We start from the raw sequence: 24,010 nt of genomic DNA on the forward strand, positions 1-24,010 counted from the left end.
ATAAGTTTGTAAATATAGGTTTCACTCCTAAACTACTTACCACATTTGTACCCTATTTTTTTCTTTAACTTATTACCAAAAATCTTTTGTAAATATAATATTATCTTGGAATAAATTACTTTCAAAGATTAGCTTGACTTCATAGGATCGTTAGAGCATTCATTTACAAAGCGGTAACAAGAAGGGAGTGAAAGTCATTCATTAAAATTCAGATAATCCTAATTTTTGTACAATTTTAACAATAACCTTAAAATTGTGCAAAGACGGTATGTGAATTTTAATATTAGACGTTAATGAATAAATATTCTCCAAGTTTCAGTTTCTTTGTATTATTTAAAAGAGGCATAATATGGACAGAAATTTCCATTTGAAAAAAAAACAAAAATCAAATATTTCACATTTGCGTTGAATTTAATTTATAGTCATTAGACACCAATTAAACAAGATTCTCTGAATTTCATTTTTTTTTCTTAAATTTTGACATTTTTTTTTAAGAATCCAAAACATGTAATTGAATTTCATTAAAATTAGAATAAATATTCCAGAAATAAACTTCCATCATTCTATCTGGATTTTAATATTCGTAAGGGGACATAAAAGTGGTGCAAGACTTGTTTAACAAAACTAATTCTTGTAAAAATGTTATGATAGAAGAGAACTCTCTTCATTAACATGGGTAGAGTTTAATGATCAAATTGCTATTATGTTTGTGAATTTTTGAGATGAGGATTGATAATTCTGCATTATTTCTGACTATTATTCTCATCTTGAATGTTATTCACACAACATTTTGGCCGATGTAACCTTCTTCAGACGGATCTTGTCAGACTCGAGAATCTTTCTGTTGAACTTGGGAATCAGCACGGAATTTCTAATAGAACAGTTTATTCAATCTACATGGTTAGTTTTCTCTTGTTCTGTCAGCCATGACCGAGTAGAAATCTTAAGTAATTCACAATCGTATTCTAATTATCACCCAGAAGAGTGTCACTTACAACTGAATTTTATCTAGTACTTTATCTGTTATGCCATCTGTCCTGGCAGACAATTCTAGTATGAAATGTGAAAGCCTTAAATCTAGTCTTGTTTTAGATGTACAATCTCACTACAGGGTGTCCAAAAAGTCACTGAAGGGTTTTGAACTTTTTTTTTTTTTTTTTTACACAGTGATCACAACTTATCAAGGCCCGGAAGCCACTCAGGGATAAGGGTTATTGCAAGTACATTACGTTAGTGTGGAGATTTGATGAAGTGTTTACTTAAGGGGGCGGTTCATTAGGAATTTGTTAACATTGGACTTGAAGACATCCAAGTTGTAGTCCGTTGGGAAGCAGGCAGACAGAACAGAGTTCCACAGGCGTGCAGTTCTAAGAAAGAAGCTTTGTTCATGGAATCCGCGTTTTGATTTAAGCACAGATATAGAGTGGGGGAAATTTTTCACAGTGGATTCAGCTAGACGGGTGTTTTTCGTGAAAGATTGGCGAGGGGGGACCAGAGATTGGAATTCAGACAGATAGATTCTTTATTTTTGATGAAATCTTTCTGTAATTTTTACATAATCTGACTAAAACATCGGAAAATGTTTTAAAATAAAAGCAAAATTCAAACAGTTTTTATTTATGTAAAAATATCTTTTAAATGTTACCTATTTTCAGCTTTGCATATTTGTGCTCTTTCCAAAACATTATTCATGACAGACTGCAGAATCTCTGGATTGCGATTTAACTCCTTTATTTCATTCCTGATGTTTTTATTCAATTCTTGCAGCGTTGGGGTTAGTTAATATAGACTCTTTCTTTAAGATATCCCCACAAGAAAAAGTCAGGGCTAGTCAAGTCTGGGGAACATAGTGGTCATTTGACAAGAGATAATGTTGTTGCCAAAGCAATACCTGATTTTGGTAAAACAATTTCACAACTTGCATACATTGTTCCATGCTATACTTATTCATAATTAATTTCGAAAATATTATCTGTAAAATATCTGAAATAGAGAAAAAATAATCATTAATGGTAAAATGAAAAAGAATTTCAACCCTTCAGTGACTTTTTGGACACCCTATACACATGACTATAGACTACTACTTGTTACTACATACTATATATATTACTAATAAAATACTAATGAAACAGAATAATACAAACAATACAGATGACCATATTGCTATCTAACTAAAAGACGTTTCTCATTTTACTAAAACAGAGAGGAGAGCATAGTTTAGGTAACAAATATTGGTGCTTGTACAAAGAGAGGCGACATATCGATTTTTAAAAAATATGTTCTTCTAAGCAAAAACAATATTATTTACGTAAATATCAAAAATAATAATAGATCCAAAAATTACAAAGCTCATCAAGTTTGAAAGTTATTCATAGTTAAAAGTAATTTTTATGGAAAATTGTAATTTTCATAGATGTTTTAGAGTAGACTGTGAAGATTTCAAACACGGGGAACATAACTCAGAATACATATTTTAGATTACATCATAATGGTGTCCAATTTGTGTAGCCTATAGTGATAGTTTTTTTGTTTTTTTTTTACTAAAAACACAATAGCAGTTGTTCTAATCGAATTTTCGTAATTTTTGGATATATTATTATTTTCAACATGGCAATTAAGTGCCTTAAATTGTTTTTTTGGGGGGCTTTCATACTATCAGAACGAAATTTTGGAAATCGTAAAACTGAATGTCACATGAAAACAATGGTATCTACATATTTCTCATATTTTTAAGATGATTATATCAAAAAATTACAAAAATTGATATGGTAGAAAATTATTTATTAAAGATAGAAAACAGATTTTGAAGAAAACGATCGTATTTGCTTATGTAAGAAACAAAAGAGTTCAAAAGGAAGGTAATTTTCTGTTTCAATTTATTTTATAAAAACAAGGTGGCTGCAATTTTTCACCCGCTAACATGATTAAAGTTGGGTTTTCTTTTTCAATAATTCAGTAATATTCCGGTAATTTCGACTGCATAATTTGAAAACTAACATTGTAATTTATTAGAATTGACAAAAAAAAATTAGTTGAAACCATTTTTTTTTTTTCTGAAAACTCCATTTACTGACTACAAGATTTCGTTCTGATAGTGTAGAAGTGCCTAATATTGTTTTTGCTTAAAATGATACATTTAAAAAAAATCAATCTGTTGCTTCTCTCTCAACAAACACCCAAATATGTATGCTAAAAGGGGAGGGGACCATTGTGGTGATGGTGGTGGGGGGAATTCCCTTATAGTTTGAATAGAGACATGACAGACTCATGTTTGTGTTTAAATAAGAAAATAACTTCAAATGTTAATTATTGTTTATTGTGACTGGTATAACTAGCCACCACCCTCTCCCTGACTGAATGAGCTGTTCCTATCAGCAACAGCAGCATACGCATGATCTTGCACCCCTCTGATCTGAAATGGATTGAAACTATTGAAAAGTGTTCCTATTAACTTGCCTCCCCACGAGGGCAGAGTTAGACACAAGATTGGTTTTTAATGTGGGGAAAATCCAGCTTCTGAAGAGGTACTCTGGATCATAACAAAACTAAAACTTGCCTCTGTATGGGAGAATTTTTCTTTCACTGACTGAGGACATATACTATACTTTGTTACAAAGTTCGAACCCAGTTCGTTCCACAAAAAAACTTAATTAAGGATGTTGGCAACCTTCACATGGTCACTCCCATAAGTACTCAACATCCTTCTAGAAAATAAATTCTTACGGGAAGCATATGCCGAAAAAATCATTATGAATGATATTACACAACAATAATAACCATCAACAGCATTCAGTTCTTTGGACTCCAAAAAAGCTAGAGAAAAAAAGTAAACCCTTCAAGAGACTAATAGGGAACAAAATGGTTCCAACGCTGAAACAAAAAAGCCTACCTCTATTTGATAATTCCTCTTATCCCCCTTAATTTAAGTTGCACAAAACTTGATTTGCCTCCAAGTTTGATATATTTGATTGAATGAAATAACAAACATGTAAATCGTTTCGTGTAAGTATTTAATTTACAAAACATTTTGGTACTTATTTGGAATTTAACCTAATTAAAAAAAAAAAAAACCCAAAAAACTAAATTGCAGAAAAATCTTTATGATGTATGTACCCGTCATTAGACGAAGATGCCATGTTCCAAAAATCACATAAATTGATCAAGTATTTTTTTTTTATATAGAAAATCATTATTTTATGATTTTTAGCGATTTTGATAGTAAATTGTATCGATTACAAGTCTGATTTTGATCTCGGTAGTTCGAATTAAGTTGTCTCCCTCTAAATTATAAAACATGGTGGATTAAAAAAATAATGTCTTGTTACGTCATAACATCTGATTTTCCTTAAAAATAAAAAATACTTGATCAATTTACGTGATTTTTGAGATACGATGTCTTTGTTTCATGAAAGTTTTTTTTAAAGATGTTTCTGTACTTTTGTTTGGAAAATGGGTTTACTTCTAAATAAGCACCGAAATTTTAACAAAAATGTCAATAATCTGCTTGTTATCATTATGAAAATGTCTAGTAGAGCTCAAACTATCGGTAGAGTTGGACCTGATTGCTCTCTACCCTATTAAAAGCTGAAGATCAAAGCTTTATACTCGGTTCAGTATCGCAGTGTAAAACCAGAAAGCATCGAGGGTTTGAGACTCCACCATTATTCAAAATGATAAACTCAAAATTGAAAGCCCATATAAAAGTTTTAATCTGTTTTTATAGATCAAGACAATTGCGGAGATATGATTTGGTGCATAAGATTCTGACTTTTTTTTTTTAATCGATCAAATCTTTCAAAGTCAATGATTTCTGTATTGTAAGTTTCTGTCAAGAGCTCTGCTAAATTGTACATACTGGACACCCACTAACTCATTGTAGTCTCCCAGATTCGTACACAGGACCTCCTCTCGGTCGAACCCAATTTGACCAAATCTGTTTAATTGGTGTAAACCTGACCCTGCCTAGCATGTATTACAAGAAAAGAATGGAGCTGAACGCAAGTGTTTTTTCACGTTAAAGATTCGGAAATACTATCGTCATTTTCTCGGTGTCGTTTGAAAGTTGAATGGTTGAAGATTTTGTTTTCACTGTCTTCATCTGTGTAGGCCTGCATATGTAGTTTGATAGCATCTATAATTTTGTCCTTCATACTGGAATATGTCTCGACGGATTGCTTAAAACCGGAAGGATCAATAATCCCATCTGTTTCATTGGATGTCTGCATCTGTCGACTGTAAGTTAAAGTGTCGAGCATTTGATCTTTTCTATCCGTATACGTCTCCAAATGGTGTTTTAAACTTGAAACATCTACATTTTCATTTTCATCAGAATAGTTTCGTATATGTCGTATAGAACTTGGACTGTCAAGGTTATTATTTTGGGGATCAGAAGAAGTTTCCTCTGTGCTGTGCTTAAACTGCAGAGGGTCTATAACATTACCTTTGTCATCGGGATATGTTTGTATATGTTGTCTGTGAGTTGAACTGTTTAGAATGTTATTTTCTTCATCCGTGCGCAGGGGATGTTTATCGTTGGAGTCTAGAATCGTATCGTTAATATTTGTATATATGTGTTGCTTAAAATTTGATGGGTCTAGAATTTTATTGTTTTCATTTGCGTACGTCTCAATCGGAAGCTTGAAGCTTGCAGCGTATATGATTTCATCTTTTTCGTTGGAATTGCACGAAGGATCGATGATTTTATCCGCGTCCTCTGTAAATGCTGACATTTCTTGCTTCAGACCAGACGAGCTGAGAAGTTTTTCTTTGATGTCTGCGAAGGTTAACATTTGATGTTTCATGTTCGACAGAGCATCTATCTTGTCGTTTTCAGAATGGGTCAACTTACGCCGTCTTGCAGGAGGCAGCGAGTTTTTATCCCGGTTTTCTTGGTGGGTCAACATGTGCTGTTTGAGGCTCGGACTCTGAGAAAATTTGGCCCCGCAGATTTCGCAGAGGTAGGGTTTCTCTCCAGTGTGGGTCAAGACGTGCCGCTTGAGGCGCGAACTCGTTGGAAATTTGGAAGGACAGACTTCACAGTGGAAAGGCTCTTCTCCTGTGTGGGTTAACATGTGTTGCTTCAGATTTGAATCTCGAGTGAACTTTGCCCCGCAGAGATCACAGTGAAAGGGCTTCTCCCCATTGTGCGTCAATAAGTGTCGTTTCAGAGTTGAGTTCTGTGAGAACATTGACCCACAAATATTACAACGATACGGCTTTTCACCGGTGTGTGTCAACATGTGTTGCTTGCGATTTGAATTCTGCGAGAAAGTTGCCTCGCACACCTCACAGTGGAACGTCTTCTCCCCGGTATGGAGCAACTTGTGCCGCTTGAGGTGCGAGCCGTGGGAAAATCGTGCGCCACAGATGTCACAGCCATAAGGTTTTTCACCTGTGTGAATCAGCATGTGTTGCTTCAGGTTCGAGTTCTGTGAGAACTTTGCCCCACACACCTCGCACGGAAACGACTTCTCGCCTGTGTGCATGAACATATGACGCTGCAGGTGCGTGCTGCGGGCAAACGTGGCCCCGCAAATCTTACAGTCGAATGTCTTTTCACCGGTGTGTGTCAACACGTGTCGTTTAACGTTCGAACGTCGAGAAAACGTGGCCCCGCAAACACCGCAGTGGAAAGGTTTCACGCCCGTGTGCGATCGCATGTGTTGCTCCAACTTTGAGTTGCACGTTACGCCCAGGCCGCAGATCTCGCAGTTCAACAACTTTTTCTTCAGGATCTCCTCACTCATTCTTTGTACTCTTATGTAGAAAGAGGGAAACTGTTTAAAAAAAAAGAAAAAAAAAAAAGAAATGTTAGAAATAATTTTTTTTTCAATATAATTTGCAAAATAAAATAAAATTATAAAATCTATATATTAATACTATAGTACCTTTAACGTATGTACGTGTGTCACAGTTTCCAGATCATAAATTTTATTTGATCAAGAGATCCTATTTATTAAAAAGAAAGACAGAAGTTGATAACATACTATGAATGAAGACTCTTATAAGGATATTGGAGATAAGCCGTAATAACCAGATATATTCTGACACTGCATTAAGCAGATTACTTAGATAAATACTTTTACAGTTTTAACAAAAAGACTACAATAATATTGCGGGGTCCACAGATTGCTAAGCAGCAATATATTACACTTGAAAGATGCCGCTGTGGAATTCCCACAGGTCTCACTAATATAAATAAATAAAAGAACATAACGATTTGTCATTTGTTATTTTTTTATGAAAAGGACGTTTTTTATTGGTTAAAATTAAAAGTTGTCTTTTGCGCTTGTATTAATTAAGCAGTCAATCTAAAAAATTCCTCCAACAGGAACAGTCAACAAAACTCTTTATAAAGAAAAGACAGTTCTTTAAAAAGGCATTGTTTTTGAAAATGAAGAACTTTGAAAAAAACTCTTTCGAAAGAAAATATAAGAGAAGACCAAAGTTAAGTGTTTATTTAATTGTACTTTATTCAAGTCTATCTATCTATCTATCTATATATATATATATATATATATATATATATATGTATGTATAAATAATTTGAGTTTATATATATATATATATATATATATATATATATATATATATATATATCATCGGCAATCACTAGTGATGAGTATGATTGTTCTCTCATCGATGAGATTGAGTCTGGTCATCTGTAGTCCTCAAATGGCTGTGGAGGCCGATTCTTGATCCACAGAATTTATTGCAGAGGGAGAATATGTGGGAGGTTGACTCAGTAGTGAAAGATGCAGAGGGAGCTGTGTTGGTAGTAGATCTCTCCTTTCTCTGCTTCCTCCTGTTTTCTGTCTCTCTCTCTCTCTCTCTCTATATATATATATATATATATATACATACATACATACATATATAATTTCTTTAAGTATGTGCAGTAATTTGACTTGGCTAAGAGTTCTTTTTTCTCATGAAAAAAAAGTAAGTGCTAAAGTTATTCTTATTGAAAATAATTTTCCTAACAGAAAGAACATTGGAAAGAGGATTCGATTACAGCAAGAATTAAAAAAGTAGCCACTCCAAACCAAAATTTTATTTTCACTCTAAAACTTTTGTCTATGGGCTCATACATCTTTACTAAACATGAACAATTATAACAAATTCAAGTACTTGTTTACATTGATGGTCTTTTAAGTCAACACATTTCAGGTGAAACCATTATTAGGTACTTAAGTGTCATGGTAAAATTCATATAAGTTCCAAAAATTACGAAAAACGATGCAATAGAAAAATAATTACAGGCAAAAAAATGTTTTAATGTAGAAGAGTTGAGCGACCAATTCTGTAGCCACCCTAAACCAAAATTTTATTTTCATTCTTTTTAAAATTTTGGATGCGTGCTCATAGATCTTTGCAAAACATCGATGGTACCAAATTTATTTTTGTGGCTCAATTAGTCACTGAATTATGACCATTTAAAGTAGAAAGAACATAAAATCTGAAAAAAAAAAAATCCAAAAAACATTGGATTACAAGAATTCAAAAAAGTAACTGCTCCCAAATCAAAATTTTATTTTCTCTCAATCTAAAAACTTTTAATGTCGGCTCATAGATTTTTGCTAAACATAAATGGTACCAAATTTATCTTTGCGCTTCCAAACTTCTTTAAAGTTTTGAAGAATCACAGAGCAATTTGTTCTTTTCTGTCAGCTATTATCCACAACGAAAATTTTATTTTCATAAAAAAAAAAACTTTTAATATGGGCTAAACATAAGCAATAGTCAAAGTTTATTCTTGATAAAATTTAAAAATTTTGGTTGCGCTTGTGTCTTTAAACAGGTCCTTTAGAGGTTTTGCGTTGTAGTAATTACTTTGACGTGACAATCTTTAATTATATGTTTGACTGTAAAAGATGTTTAACATGATATACATGTTGGAAACTATTTACCTTCTTGTCTTTTTGTAGCTTAGGGAGCAGTAGTAGTAGTAATGTCACAAATAGCCTTACCGCAAAGAGACATAGGGTGTGTTCTTTCTGCCACTTGCACATGGAAAGAAGAAAAAAGAGAAAAAAGCAAAAAGTGTACCTGGTTTTATGCAAGATGTGAAGAACGTGATAAGCCCTTGTGACTAGATGAGATTTGAGGTGAATAAAAGAACCCAGCTTGGAGAGAAAGAGGGCAGTTCTTCGTTATGTCTTGCGTGGCTGGAAACCTTACGATCAATCGCAACCTTGCAGAACAGGACCATTCATCAATAGTTGGTCAAGTTTTGTATAATTTATAATTTTGGCATCCATCCTAAGATTCTTGCCATTTCTCTTTAAGCATCCTGTTGAAGATCAATGTATGGAATCTTAGTATTGGAAGAGATGCGTTTAAAATGTTACGGGGATTATGTCTTGATAGCGTCCTTAAGATTGCACTTAGAGATTCATATCACTTCCATCATCTTCCTTGGTAAATTTAACTTAAAAATACACTTTTAGATTTTGTGTATTTTAATGGTGGATGCTTCGACGAACTACACGAACTGTGCCCCCTCAACGTAAATACCCCCAACAAATCTGACAAGCAGCAAAATCCCACCCCTACACAGTAGAAATCCTTAGATATAAGGAAGTCTTCTATTTTAATAGTTTCTTTCGTTGGACTGCTAGACTTTGGAATTCACTTCCAGGTTTCTGCTTCCCTGACTGTACTGACATGCAGAAGTTCAAGTGTAAAATAAACGGACATCTGGCTGTTCAACTCCCTACATAGTACCCCTACAAATTATGTCCCAGATAGTAGCCCCCTACATCAAAGTAGCCCTGTGCCTTCTTCGGGGTGAAAATGCAATAAAAAAAAAAAATGTAGATCCTCTAACCTTTTTTTTTTTTTCGATAGAAAACACAAATATCACATACAGACATTGAGCTTTATATAAATAGACAATTTATTGAATTCTGTTAAAGCATGTTTTGTCTTTTTAGTGCTAAAAGTCTATTTTTTTCTATCAAAAAGTTTGCTATTTATGTGTAACTAGCAGGGAGATCTGATGTCGCCCGGGATTGAATGAGGATTAATGAATGTTTAACCCTCCCATATTTTATTATCATTGAAATTGGTGAAATCGCCCATTTTTCAATCAAATCAATTAAATACCTGCTCTAGTTGGGGACCCACCACAGTACATCAGGTGGATGCTTCACATGCATCACCACTGTGATTTAGTCTGCAATATATTGTAGTTTATACTCCACTGTAGAGAATCTACTGTTAATTTTATAAAATTATTTTATATAATGGCTTGAATTAAAATTTAAAATGCAAAAGTCAAGTATCATGATTCAATTGTGCTCTAAACAGAAACATTCATTTTGAATGCGCCTCTGTCATATCAAAGAACCTATTGTTGATTTCATATGCTGGGCCCTTCTGCTTGTGCACTAATAAAACTTTCCAAATACACTTGTGATATTAAGGTTTATAAGGCGTTAACTTTAGTTATAATCGCATGTTCCTTTTTTCATCAAATTTTTTTCAATTATTGATACTTATTAAAAACATTTCGATATAAAACCCATCTAAGAACACTACCAGGCTCATAAAGAACATTTGTGTGAAATTTTAAAAAAATCTGCCCAGCCATTTAGGAGTTCATAGGGAACCAAATCACACACAGACAAAGTTTATTTTTATATAATAGTAGAAATAAGATTTAAATTATTTAAGATTGCAACTCAAAAAAAAAGTACATGCTGCATATAACTGGTGTTGTCCGGGAGTCTTTTTACTTTCATTTTTTGTGTCTTTTTTATTTTTTTTAAATATGATTTTTAAAATTTAAATCTATATATGCTAAGGCATTTCATATTCGTACATAAATTATCACCTTTCACACATATTAAAAAAAAAAAAAATTGACAAATCAGCAAAGATGGTGACTGTTGATTAATCTTATGTCACTGAGGTAAAAATTCTGATTTGAAAACGAATTATTACAAAATCAGATTATATTATTCTGTAGACTAAAACAATACAATTTTAAATAAATACATCTTAAAAAGGGACATTTGTTGACAATTATTTTACAATAGCTGGGGGAGGGGGGACTGCTCAGCCTTGGCTGGTTGTAAATATGCTTAAATCCAACATCAGGGGACTACGTTCCAACGTTCCAGAGGTTGAAACCCAATTACAGGAGACGAAACCGGATATATTCTTTCTAAGCTTAACTGGAATAGAGCTGACTACCTGCCTAGATGAGTTCATAATTAAAGGATACTCTAACTTAACATCTAAATCTGACCAACAAGATCGCCATGGGCATGGAATATGTGCCTACATTAAAGATGGCTTCCTGTGTGGCAGGGATATCTCCAGAGAAGATCCTAATTTACCTTATATGTGCTTCCAGGTTGTACTTGCTTACACCACCGCATTTATATTCGCCCTCTATCGCCCCTACAACAGCGGAGTTACTATCTTTAAGAGTATGTCAGAGAAAATTGACCACATCTTGTCTGCTCATCCCGCGGCTAACATTCACATTTGCGGTGACTTCAATGTCCATAATGTGGAATAGCTGACCCACTCAAATAAGACTGATGATGAGGGGAGGTTCGGTCATGATTTTGCCATTGCCTATGACCTTACTCAGATTGTTCGCAAGCCCACCCGTGTGCCCGATACTACCGGTCAGTACGCAAGCCTTCTAGACCTTTTTCTCTCCACTTCCCCTGAGCTATGCTCATGTTCCGTTCTATCTCCTCTGGGATCCTCCGACCATTCTGTTGTATCTGTTAAGATAAAAATGAAATATAATAAGTCTACAGACGTACTTCTCCACTGTACTGTATACCGATACTCTATGGCTGACTGAGATAGCTTCCGTACATTCATATCTGATCTACCTCTCCATTCCATGTTTAAAAAGGATGTGTCCTCTATAGTATCAGACCTGGCCGAATGATTACTTGTAAGCATAGACCAATTCATACCATCCAAAAAATTCCAACAAAAACGTAACAGCCAGCCATGGTTCTCCCCTGAATGTGCTGCTGCCATCGCGCACAGAAATCACTTTTTCCATAGCTACCAACGTAATAGATGCACTGAAACTAAATCTGCTTTCAGGACTGTCAGCAACCACCGTAAAAGAGTAATAAAAAATGCAAGAGAGCTATATGCTCAATCTGTTAAATCCAAAGTAGCTGAGCAGCGGCTTGGTTCCCACCAGTTCTGGCAAATAGCAAATAGGATCCTAAACAGAAGCGTGCATTCTATCCCAACCATTATCAATGGACCAGAGGTCATCTCGTCAGCATCCGACAAGGCCAAACTATTTTCCAAGAACTTTGCAGCTAATTCTACCCTATGCGACGAAGGCCATCAACTCCCCGTATCTCCTCCTATAACACACAACACGCTAGGTAACATACAAATATCTGTGCATGAGATCACCAAGCTAATCAAGAACCTTGATTCCAGTAAAGCAACTGGTCCTAACGGTATTCCAATTATAGTGTTAAAAAAGCTACAACCAGAACTTGCCCCCATACTTACCAAACTGTTTAAGCGTTGTCTTAAGGAGAAGTGCTTTCCAACACCCTGGAAAACCTCATCAGTATGCCCTGTATTTAAGAGTTCAGGTGATAAGTCATCTCCCTCTCAGTACAGACCAATAAGTCTCCTGTGTGTCATGAGTAAGTTGCTAGAATCCATATTAAATAGAGAAGTAGTCAACCACCTCAGCAGAAATAACCTTTTTAGTGACACGCAATATGGTTTCCGTTCTGCTAGATCTACAGCAGATGTGCTAACGGTTATATCTCATAGGATTAGTGAATCTCTCGACAAAGGCTTCATTTCTAGGGCAATTGCTCTTGACATATCAAAGGCCTTCGATAAGGTATGGCATAAAGGCCTACTTCACAAGATTTCCAGCTATGGTATAACTGGAAATGTTTTCTCAATTATTAAATCATTTCTCTCTGATAGGTTCATAAGAGTAGTGGTTGATGGGCAGAAATCAGAGGCGCACAGTATTAATGCTGGAGTCCCTCAGGGGTCCATCCTGGGCCCAACCCTCTTCTTGATCTACATTAATGATCTCCCAAAACACACACTAAAATCATTCGTTGACATCTATGCTGGTGACATGACTATTTATGGCAACACATCAAAGGCCGTAAATGACAATGTTCTCTCTGATTCTCTCTCCTCAGATCTTGAGCATGTGGTACAGTGGGGGAAGAGGTGGCTGGTTACCTTTAATACATCTAAGACCAAGCTCCTATCATTGCATCATAAACACTCTGATCCCCATCTGGCATCAATTGAAATGGATGGCTCTTGTCTAGGGGAGGCCCCATGTTTTGATAAGCTTCTGGGTTTGACCTTTACTCCTGATCTGAAATGGAACACATACATCAAGTCTGTGAAAATGGTGCGATCCTTCTACCGCTCCAGAAGATATCTGACTAATGATGCAATTCTCTATCTATATAAAAGCCAAGTACGTCCAAAGATGGAGTACTGCTGCCACATCTGGACAGGAGCTGCTAAAAACAGCCTATCCTGCCTTGACAGAGTACAAAATAGATTTCATGGCTTGGTGGGGGATGCCCTTTTCTCTTCCCTGCAACCTCTCTCCCACAGAAGAGACGTTGTGAGCCTGTCTTTGTTTTATCGTTATTTCCATGGCAAGTGCTTGTCTGAGCTCCATTCTCTGGGCCCCCTCGCCAATCTTTCACGAAAAACACCCGACTAGCTGAAACCACAGTCAATAATTTTCCCCACTCTTTATCTGTGCCTAAATCAAAACGTAGATTCCATGAACAAAGCTTCATCTTAGAACTGCACGCCTGTGGAACTCTCTGCCGCTTGCCTGTTTCCCTCCCGACTGGGATGTCTTCAAGTCTAACACAAACAAATTCCTGATGAACCGCCCCCTTAAGTAAGACACTTTATCAAATCTCCAATACTAACTATTACGACGATATTATCCCATTGATTACTGTACACACAATAACCCTTATCCTCGAGTGGCTTCTTTGATAAGTGATGACCTACATGTAAAAAAAAATGTTTTTAAATATATTTTAATTCATGCAGATTTCATATCTATTATTACAGAGCCAATTCCTTATTGAATATTATACTGTACCTAATATGTAGAACTGATTTCAGAAGTTAAAAAAAATGACTTATATGCCATCAGCTAGAATTGAAACCAAAACATTAAGCGCTCTAGAAGCATTCCCTACCATTTGAGTTATCAACAGATATATAAAAAAGACTTAAAATTAAACCATTTCAAGCTATGAATAAATTTGCGGACGTACAAAAGTAATAGAAATATGTCGGCAAGTTGAAAAGAACATTTTGCATTTCAACTTGCGGACATATTTCTGTACACATTATTCATCCATCCATACAAAGATTTTACTTGTTGAAAACCATCCTTTGGTGTATGATTACTATTTCCTGTTAATTTCAGTGTTATGTGACACCAGTAGTTTAAGAGTTTACTGCTGTTATATTATGAAATACAAGATCTCCATCGAGCCTATAATAGCAACATAAACAAAGTACAATTTGCATCAACAGGAGCAAAGACACGCAAACAGCAGGAGAAGCCAGTGATAACACGAGAACACATAAGCACAGATGGTGCCGACTTGTGTTTCACTTCAACATTCAATCGACTGCTAACGACACATGAAGTTGTCAGAAACTATGTTTTTCGTACCTATAATATACGGCTCATTATAACATAGAATTATTGGGAAAAGTGCATTGCACAAGAAAATAGCTACACTAAGAGAGACAAGATGAGAAAAAAATCCGACAAATTAGATACAGAAATATGTGGTAATATATCTACAAAAAAGGACCACAAGTAACAAACTTAATGTAGTTTTTCTCAGACACACCAGGTTTAAATGGAAACAGCAAAACACAGATTCAGGAGAACAAACATTCCCTCACAACAATAAGGATAATCGTGACATTGCAACACAACAACAACAACAACAAAATGTTTCCTCCCATTGCAGCACAAACTGTTTGTCTTCAACTAGATCCGCACATGCAGTACATAAGGGCTGCATCGTCAGCTGTCACCAGCAGTTGGTGGTGTGAGGTCGTCAAACATCACGTGTGGATTACCTTTTAATATCAGCAGTCAACAAGGATGCCTTCGCTCTTTCTTTCTCTGACAGCGATATCAAAATAACATGAAAGTCTTTGCCTTTTCTTTCTCTAACAATGGCATCAACAAACAACACGAAAGCCTTCGTCTCTTCCTCTAATAACAGTCAATAACTCAATGGCAGCAACTGACATTGTTGTTACAGGACTTTCTATCTTGCTTCTGGAAACCTTTTATCAACAAGGAACATTTCTAATTAATTTCAATTTAACTGACATTGTTGTTACAGAACTTTTTATCTTGTTTCCTGAAAACTTTTTGTCAACAAAGAACACTTTAAATTAATTTCAATTTAACTAACGTTGATGCAACTGGACTCTTCTATGTTTCTTTTCCAAACTTTTTTTTAGCAAAGACATTTCTAATTAACTTCAGTCTGAACCTTTTGGAACTTTATCGTCCAGAGGATTTTTCATTCAATACTTTTCATCAATAAATATTTAATTTAATATTCTGTCTGTTTTTCTTGCTACCATACGCTGTTTTTGTTATTGTGACGGTCGTTATCGGGTATTGAGATACAACACCTCATAACATACAATAGAACACTGGCATCGGAAGTATCCAGCCTGGCACATATAACACAGGTATAATATTGGTTAAATATTTTCACATACATACATCTACTGTTTTATTTAAATTAATGAATTTAGTTGGTTTTAAATGAAAAGAATGATCATGTAAGGCATGAATATATGGCATAATCATATCGACACACTGGTTCTCGTTAGATCATCAAAGTTAAGCAACATTGAGCCTGGTCAGTATAAGATGGGTGTCCAATTTAGGAATACCCGCTGAGTGACTAATTTGGGAATATCAGGTGCTATATGTAGCGAGACATCGACATATCCCTGCAGCAGATGCAAAAATCTAACATCATCATCTCCCCTAATGAGGATATACATGCGACTGGGAACTGCTTGAGAATTTCATATTCCCATGAAACTTCCTCATTTGGAGGACGTTGGTTAAGCCCACATAAGAGTTAGTGCTGCAATTTCGTTTTCATTTCAACACATGATAGAATAGTGCATTTAACAAGGAATTGTTTTTTTTATATCTTTATGTTTACCAAGCATTTTTCTTGAGATTGCGTTAAGTTTCACCAAAGTATATCCGGTTGCAATTGTTGCATTGGACAATATACATTCCTATATTAGATGAAGATATAGCATTGGACAAACCCCCATCAGTCACTGAAAAAAAATGTACTAAAATTACATGGAGGCAGAACTTTGTTCACGTAATATTCATTTCAAGCGGTAACACATTGAATCTTCAGATAACAGGAACAGGAACAAATACACTAAAGATACTGCCAAGGTTGCTGCAAAGAATGTAGGCTCTCTCTACTATATTAGAAAACTTCTCAGCATCCTACCAGTATCCTATATCTTTATAAAGCCATCATCCCCTCACCCCTCCAAAAATAGAAAAATTACATGAATACAAAAGTTTGTTCATTTCAACAGCTAACATATTGAATCTTCTTAATATTCTTCTTAACACATTAGTAATGAAGTTGGGTTTTTCTTTTATTAGCACAGCCATCTACAAGGCTTGGATAATTTCAAAACAAGAAACAATATATAATTTGATAGAGCAAAATTCTCTTTAGGCTTTCATTCACTAAAGTTTTCAACTTGAATTTTTTTTTCATAAACAAAAAATTTCAAACTTAAACTTTAGGTCCACCACTGTTCAGTTTTCTTAAAGATGGGGCTTTTTTTTAAATGAATAGAGACACACAATGTCAAACAACCCAAATTTGAAAAACACCAATACTTTTTGTGCATAAAACATAAATCGCTTGTCATAAAAAATAGTAATTTAACTTGAAGTTATCTAGAAAAAAAAGGGACACGAGAGAAAGAACTATAAAGAGAAATGATAAAACTTGGTTTGCATCTAAATTTTATCAAAGTGACTAAAAAATATATATATATACTAAGTTTAAATTTAATGAAATTTTACTATATTTACCCATTTCGAATTTAGCTCCTTTGTAATATGTTAAAAAGGTTAAAATGGCTTAAGAAACAGAAATGCATAAATTTAAGAATGTAATTAAGTTGGTTTTTTTATGCTTATTCAATTTTACCTCAATATTAAAAACTATTCGTCAAAAGAAACTAAACAAAATGTCAGAATAATTTGATTATGTACTCTTTTTAATCAAGAAAAAAAATACATTTTAATGGTGAAATGTCTCCTCCACCATTTTTTGCTTACATTAAGGGACACAATTCAAAACACAGTCATCATAATAATACCAGTTAAAAATCCTTTACTGATCAAATTTTATCTTATTTTTATAAAAAACAAAAATATCTGATGCATTTATCTAAATTTTGGTGTACAGGTTTTTTTACCCTAACAGGTAAGTACACAATAAAGTTTTTGTGCAATTATAATTTTTTTAATATTGAAGTAAAACTGGAGAAAGTGCCTCATTTATTGAAAAATACTGAAAGTATTATTAAGATCAGACAATCTTCTGAATTTTAGTTGATTGCTTTCAATCAGAGGTTAAATTCAATTTTATGACTAAAAATATAAATTGCTTTCACTTTCACTGCCCATCCCTACACTTTATATATTTTCTCCACCTTTTTTCATGACGTTTTCATCGCTTTGTTAATATTAATATACTAGCCTGGGTACCACGCGTTGCCCAGGTGTTTGGAGGTGTGTCTTGAGCAAAAAAACAAAACAAAAAAGAACAAAAAAACAAAGTGGTAGTAGGCAGGCAATCGTGAAGGAGGAAAGGAAAAGAACATGAAAAAAAAAAGTGACGTCTTTGCCATTGTGTCCATCACCAAAGCAAAGGCTTAAATTAAGACTAGTCAATCGAAAAGAGGGGATGACTTTCGAAAATATTGGCAAAAAAAGCGACCCCTCCTTGTAGAAAACTGCTCAGTTGAGGGTGAAGGAATTAATGTTTTTGACCAATTTTTCTATATTTGTCGTCCTGAGTGGCTGAGCTTCAAAACAATACCAATCTCGTGAAAATCTGTTGCCTCTATCAGAAGTTTTAGGCAGACAAACAAACATACATACTCGGAGGTGTGAGTCGAGCAAAAAAAAAAAGTAGTAGTAGGAAGACAGGCTCGAAGCCGTACCGTAAAGGGGGAAAAGAACATGAAAAAAAAGTGACGTCTTTGCTATTGCATCCATCGCCAAACTGGAAGTGATGTAGGTTTAAATTAAGGCTAGACAATCAAAAGGAGGGGTGACTTTAATAAAATATCGGCGTAAAAAATGAGCCCTCCCTGTAGAAAAGTGCTCAGTTGAGGGTGAAGGAATTAATGTTTTTAGCCAATTTTTGGATATTTGTCGTCCGAAGGGTTGAGCTTCAGAATGATACAGATCTCATGAAAATCTGTCGCCTTTGTCGAAAGTTTTATGCAGACATACATACATACATTTAAACAGACAGATTTATATTATAGATGTTTTCTACCTTTTTCTGACCTCCATGTTTACTCTTTTGAAAAGCAAGCAAAATAAAAGAATTCTATATACAAGTTTAATCCCCAAAGTAAGGCCTCCCATTTTTTTAACTAAAAAAATTGAAGAATTACAAAGACGGGAGTAGTACCATTAAAATGATCAACCTTTTGTGCTCCAGAATTTGTTTTTCTCCATAGTCACCACTAATGCCCTTTTGCCAGGAATTTAATGACATCTCTGCTGCTGATGCACATCTATGACAGGAGTTGCTTTCTTAGAATCTGACACCGTCATTATCTGCAACAGAGAGATGAAAGTTTCAGGTCATTAATGCGTAAGTTCAGACATCAGAGCAATGCAATTTACAATCCCCTCTGATCCATTCAGACGGAATAAAAAATAGGAGGCATTATTTTTGGAGCACCCCTCATACTTCAAATGAAGTTTGAATATCCCCTTATGGTTGTTTTAATATTTAACTATTATTACTAATCACTAATGATAGTTTTACTATTATTGTTTTAACTATTACTAGCGGGGGGGGGGGGTACCCGGCGTTGCCTGGGTGGTTGGAGGTGTGTGTGTATTGGGGGAGGGATAGATCAAAACAACCCTATTTAAAAAAAAAAAAAAAAAAAAAAAAACGTTGGCCGGGTGTTTGGAGGTGTAAAAGAAAAAAAAAGTTTTAGTAGAAAGGTAAGCTTGAACCCCGAACCTTTGACGCGGAGATGGAAAGGAAATGGAAAATAAAACCTGCGACTTAACCATCTCGACCATGGGAATAGGTAAATTGATAAGTGTGTTGAGTTGACGTTTATAAAGCGAAAAAATTAACAGGTGCGAGAACGTTAAGTCGCGTGATGTTTGAACTGGAAGCCAGTTTCTGTTTTCCCCGCAGCGCGGCGATCTAAAACTATCTCGAAAATAGCTTGTAAAAGTCGGGTAAATTAAAGATCGCTGCGACCAGAGTTCCTTAGTCATAGATATTATTATTTAGACAGCATATAAAAAGTTTTAAGAAGGAGCAAGCCAACCGAGAATCACGGCCAAAAAAGCCTTTTGTAGACCTACACAAAAAGCGAACACACATACATACATTTTTGCTTTTATATATATAGAAGATTACTATTACTAATGATTGTTTTGGTATTTAACTATAAAAAACATTGGAAATTATATTTACAAAAAGTCAAACATAATCAAATTTGCGGTTGCTTCACTACAATAGCGAAATTTGAAAAATGAAATATTGAATTTCAAGTAAAACCAATGGTACCTACTGAATTGTCATGTCACAGTAATGAAAATATCCAAGAATTATGAAAAGCAATAAGGTAGAAAATTAATTATTAATGAAAACAGTTTTCAAAGACAATTAGTGAAAACTGAGCTTTGTTAAAATGATAATAAAAAAAAAAAACAGAGTTCAAATTATAATAGGGGAGGTAAATATTTTCTGAAAACTTTACAAATTTTATGCCAATTTAGCAAAATTCCATTTTCGCTAATTGTCTTTAGCAATTGTTTTTCTTAATAATTAATATTTTTCCTTATCATTTATCATTTTGGATATGTTCATTACTGTGACATAACAATTATTTTGATTTTTGAATTTTGTTCTTATAACAAAGAAGCACCAATTTGTGAAATTATAATTTTTTAGTGTTGGGGTAATATTGGATAAGTGACATTTTTTTTAAAAAGTAAGATTTAAAAAAAAAAAAAAATCGCTTTAGTACTTTGCACTATTGCCCTTTTTATTTTCAATAAATATTTGATTAATAATAATTAAAATAAGGTGTAAGTTACACAGATGCTAAAAATACACACACACATAAACATATGAGAAGTGGTCACACAATGTTAATAATAATACAAGAGATAAAAATATTTTTATTAAATGATCGTTCCAAGTAATAAAATTATTTGGTGGGAGGGGGAGGGCACAAAACAATAAAAATAAACATTTCAAAGTTGAATTAAAACATTGTTGAAATATATAATGTAGTTCAATTGTATCAAAGGAAAGATGGGAATACCTTGTCCAAATTTCGATATATAAATATCAATGTGTGTGTGTATGTTCCTTTTAAAAAGAAAGCTGTTACAATCTACATAAAAACTAAAAGTGTATTTATATGCAAAAATTTTCAGGGGAAGACAATGGAAGTGGGCACAAAATTTCTAAGTTGACTTTGTGGTTTAGTGGAGGATGCCCTTTTCTCTTCCCTGCAACCTCTCTCCCACAGAAGAGACCTAGAACTATATCCGATGGTGAGGCCCCACCTTGCGGGTCTTGGGGAGTGTGGAGCCACCCTTTAATTGCCATTGCTCCCAGGTCCACTCTGACCTGGCGTGGTAGTACCTGTTAGGGTCCCAACTATGGGTTAAATAGAATCCGACTTAAAAAACAAATATACTCCATTAAAAATCATTCCTCAAAATAACTAGATTCGGCATTAAATAACCTGAAAAAGGTTGATATGCCATAAAACAAAAACAACCAACTAACCCACAGAAGAGATGTTGCAAGCCTGTCTTTGTTTTATCGTTATTTCCATGGCAGGTGCTCGTTTGAGCTCCAATCCCTCGTCCCCCCTCGCCAATCTTTCACGAGAAACAACTGTCTGGCTGAAACTACTGTCAATAATTTTCCCCACTCTCTATCTGTGCCTAAATCCAAACGTAGATTCCATGATCAAAGCTTCTTAGAACTGCACGCTAGTGGAACTCTCTGCCGCTTGCCTGTTTCCCACCCGACTACAACTTGGATGTCTTCAAGTTCAACATAAACAAACTCCTGACAAACCACCCTCTTAAGTAAGACACTCTATCAAGACCCCCAATACTAATGATTACTACAATACTATCTCATTGATTACTGTACACGCAATAACCCTTATCCCTGAGTGGCCTTCGGGCCTTGATAAGTGGTGACCCCCATGTAAAAAAAAAAAGAAAAAAAAGTGAAATATGAGGCCAGAATCTCTCCTAAGACTTCAAATACAGTGTAACCCGGATATAATAAACTCGAATATAAGAAAAATGGATATAAGAGAGATTTTCTCTGGTCCCAAATTAGAGCCTGTGTTAATGTATAGTGTAACCTGGATATAAAAAGTTAAGAAGTCTCTTATATGCAGGTTACAATATATATCCTATTTTGATGGCATTTAAAACAGATTTCTGAATTTTTGAGATGAGGTTTCATTATTTGTATTATTTGGATTCTTTGGACTACTGTTCTCATCTTGAGTGTTATTTTCACAACGTTTCGGTCGCGGTAACCTCCAATCTTCTTCAAGTGTATCTTGTCAAACTCCAAAATCTTTCTGCCGAACTTGGGAATCTGCATGGAATTTTCAGTGGAACCCTTTATTTAATTCATGAGGGTAGCATGCTCTCATTCTGTCAGCCATTGGGTAGAAGTCCTAAGTAATTTTCAATTGTAATTTGAGTGTTGCCTGCACTGCAGACTGAATCTTTAACCTCCGGAAGAGTGTAACTCACAACTGAATTTTACTCAGTACTTTATCCACTATTTCACAAAGCTGCAAAACAAAATACACCTAAAGAAGGTCAGAGGTTACATTGATCGAAATGCGAAAATAACATTCAAGATGAGAAAAATAATCTGAAAAGTCCAAACAATACAGACATTTAAATCATATGCATAAAATTCTCTAAGTAAGACCATGGTGATGGTCTTGAATCTCCAAGTGTCCCGCTATTTGTCGAATCTCTGTGCCATCCTAAGGATGCCATGGAGGTACGTATATCTGATTTTAATTAAATTCAAACTAATTGCATAATACACTACTTCAAAGAATTTTTCAACATTGTTTTTTTTTTCAACTATATTTGGAGGGAGGAGCAGATGGTAGTAAAAAAAAAAAAAAAAACAGTTATCATATACGGATTACTCTCTCCACTTCAATTCCGGTTGCTCGTTGTTTTTTTTTATTGATTTTTTTTTTACAATATCTTGTTTATTAAATTGTTAAGTGAAAGTACAGAATAGGTCACGGAAGTCCCCCACCCATCCGTCCCCATGTTACAAGCTTTTTTAAATAACATTATTATTTAGAAAAAAACATTTTTAACATGGGACGGGGGGGGGGGAACCAGAAGTAAAGTAGAAACAGGAAATGTAAAGATAACCAAAGAAACTAACATATGATTTAATAGAGGGATACGCTGGACCATCAAACCAGTCCTTTGGGTCTCATTCCTATAAGGTGCTGCTGCTGATACTACTTCTATCGTCATTGTCATCATCATCATCATCAATCCCAAGTCTTGTATGAATTACGAAATATCAGGACAGATGCAATTACTTATTCATTTTGGTGGTTTTAAAACAGCATTTTCTTTCAAATTTAGCAAATTATAGTGAAATTAAGGAACATTTCAATCAGTGATGGGACGATTCCAATACTTTTTCCCCAATTCCGATACAATTACTGATTCCAATTCTTTATAAATCTCTAATTATTTAACTATAGAATTGTTATTTCCCCCCGATTTTCATAAAAAAGCAACATGTTAAATATGCAGATATTTTCCTAAACGTCAAAATACATTTGTGGAGAATGATCTATCGATTTTAGCTTTACTGGTATTTTAAAACCAATAAATATTCATTATTTTATCATTATTATCAGCAATGGAAGATTTTGTTTTAAACAAAATCAAATAAAAAAAGACAATTAAAAGAATCGTTTTGGCATCGGAAAATAGGCATCAATTTTTCAGATTCCAATACCCCCAAATCTTCCGATTCCGATTCAAATTAATTGTCCCAACACTAATTTCAATGTAAGATGTCAATTTTAAAATTAAATTTTTTTTTTAAAACTCTTGTTCACTCCAAACAAAGCATATTGCCAGTTGGATGTAAAGGGGCGACTATTTGAGACCATGTCTACAGAGGGACTATTTTGAGAAAATGAGCAAGATATCTGTTCACATTACATTTAAACTTCTGCATGTTAGTACAGTTAGGGAAGTAGGAAACAGGGAGGGAATTCCAAAGTCTAGCAGTTCGAGGGGAGATGCTATTAGAATAGAAGGCTTTCCGGCGTCTGAGGACGTCTACAGTGAAGAGGTAGAATTTTGCTGCTTGTCAGGTTTGTCGAGGGTAATGTACATCAAGAAGGTACAATTGCGATGAGTTTGTCGGAGCACGTTTCATTAAAGTATTTGTCAAACAGGCACAGGGATGCAAAATTACCGGCGATGGGACAGGTGTTAGAGCCTGGTTGATAGTGTGGGACTTGTTGGATTGAAGGCTCTTTTTGGACCCTGTCTATGAGGCAGAGACTAGTGGCAGATATACCAGCCCAGACGTGATAACAATATTCCATTTACATGGTGGCTGGGTAGAGATACAGG

The 24,010-nt window shown here is 34.7% G+C and overlaps 1 protein-coding gene across 4 annotated transcripts in view; it reads right to left on the reverse strand.

The window, feature by feature from the left end:
* Positions 1-3,993: 3,993 nt before the first annotated feature.
* Positions 3,994-24,010, reverse strand: part of LOC145242223 (uncharacterized) — a 33,072-nt gene continuing 13,055 nt past the window's right edge. Inside the window, exons 2-4 of one of the 4 annotated variants that reach the window (XM_080105218.1) lie at positions 18,765-18,913; positions 8,910-9,002; positions 3,994-6,776 (exon numbers count right to left, since the gene is read on the reverse strand). In XM_080105218.1, coding sequence (XP_079961344.1) covers positions 5,010-6,776; positions 8,910-9,002; positions 18,765-18,851 — 1,947 coding nt within the window. In that variant the 5' untranslated portion in view covers positions 18,852-18,913 and the 3' untranslated portion in view covers positions 3,994-5,009. Of the gene's footprint in view, positions 6,777-8,909; positions 9,003-18,764; positions 18,914-24,010 lie in introns of those variants that run through there. The other 3 variants (XM_080105219.1, XM_080105221.1, XM_080105220.1) reach the window with 3 other exon arrangements.

This window comes from Euprymna scolopes, chromosome 21, assembly GCF_053919585.1.
Source record: "Euprymna scolopes isolate OS-2025 chromosome 21, ASM5391958v1, whole genome shotgun sequence".
Classification (NCBI taxonomy): domain Eukaryota; kingdom Metazoa; phylum Mollusca; class Cephalopoda; order Sepiida; family Sepiolidae; genus Euprymna; species Euprymna scolopes.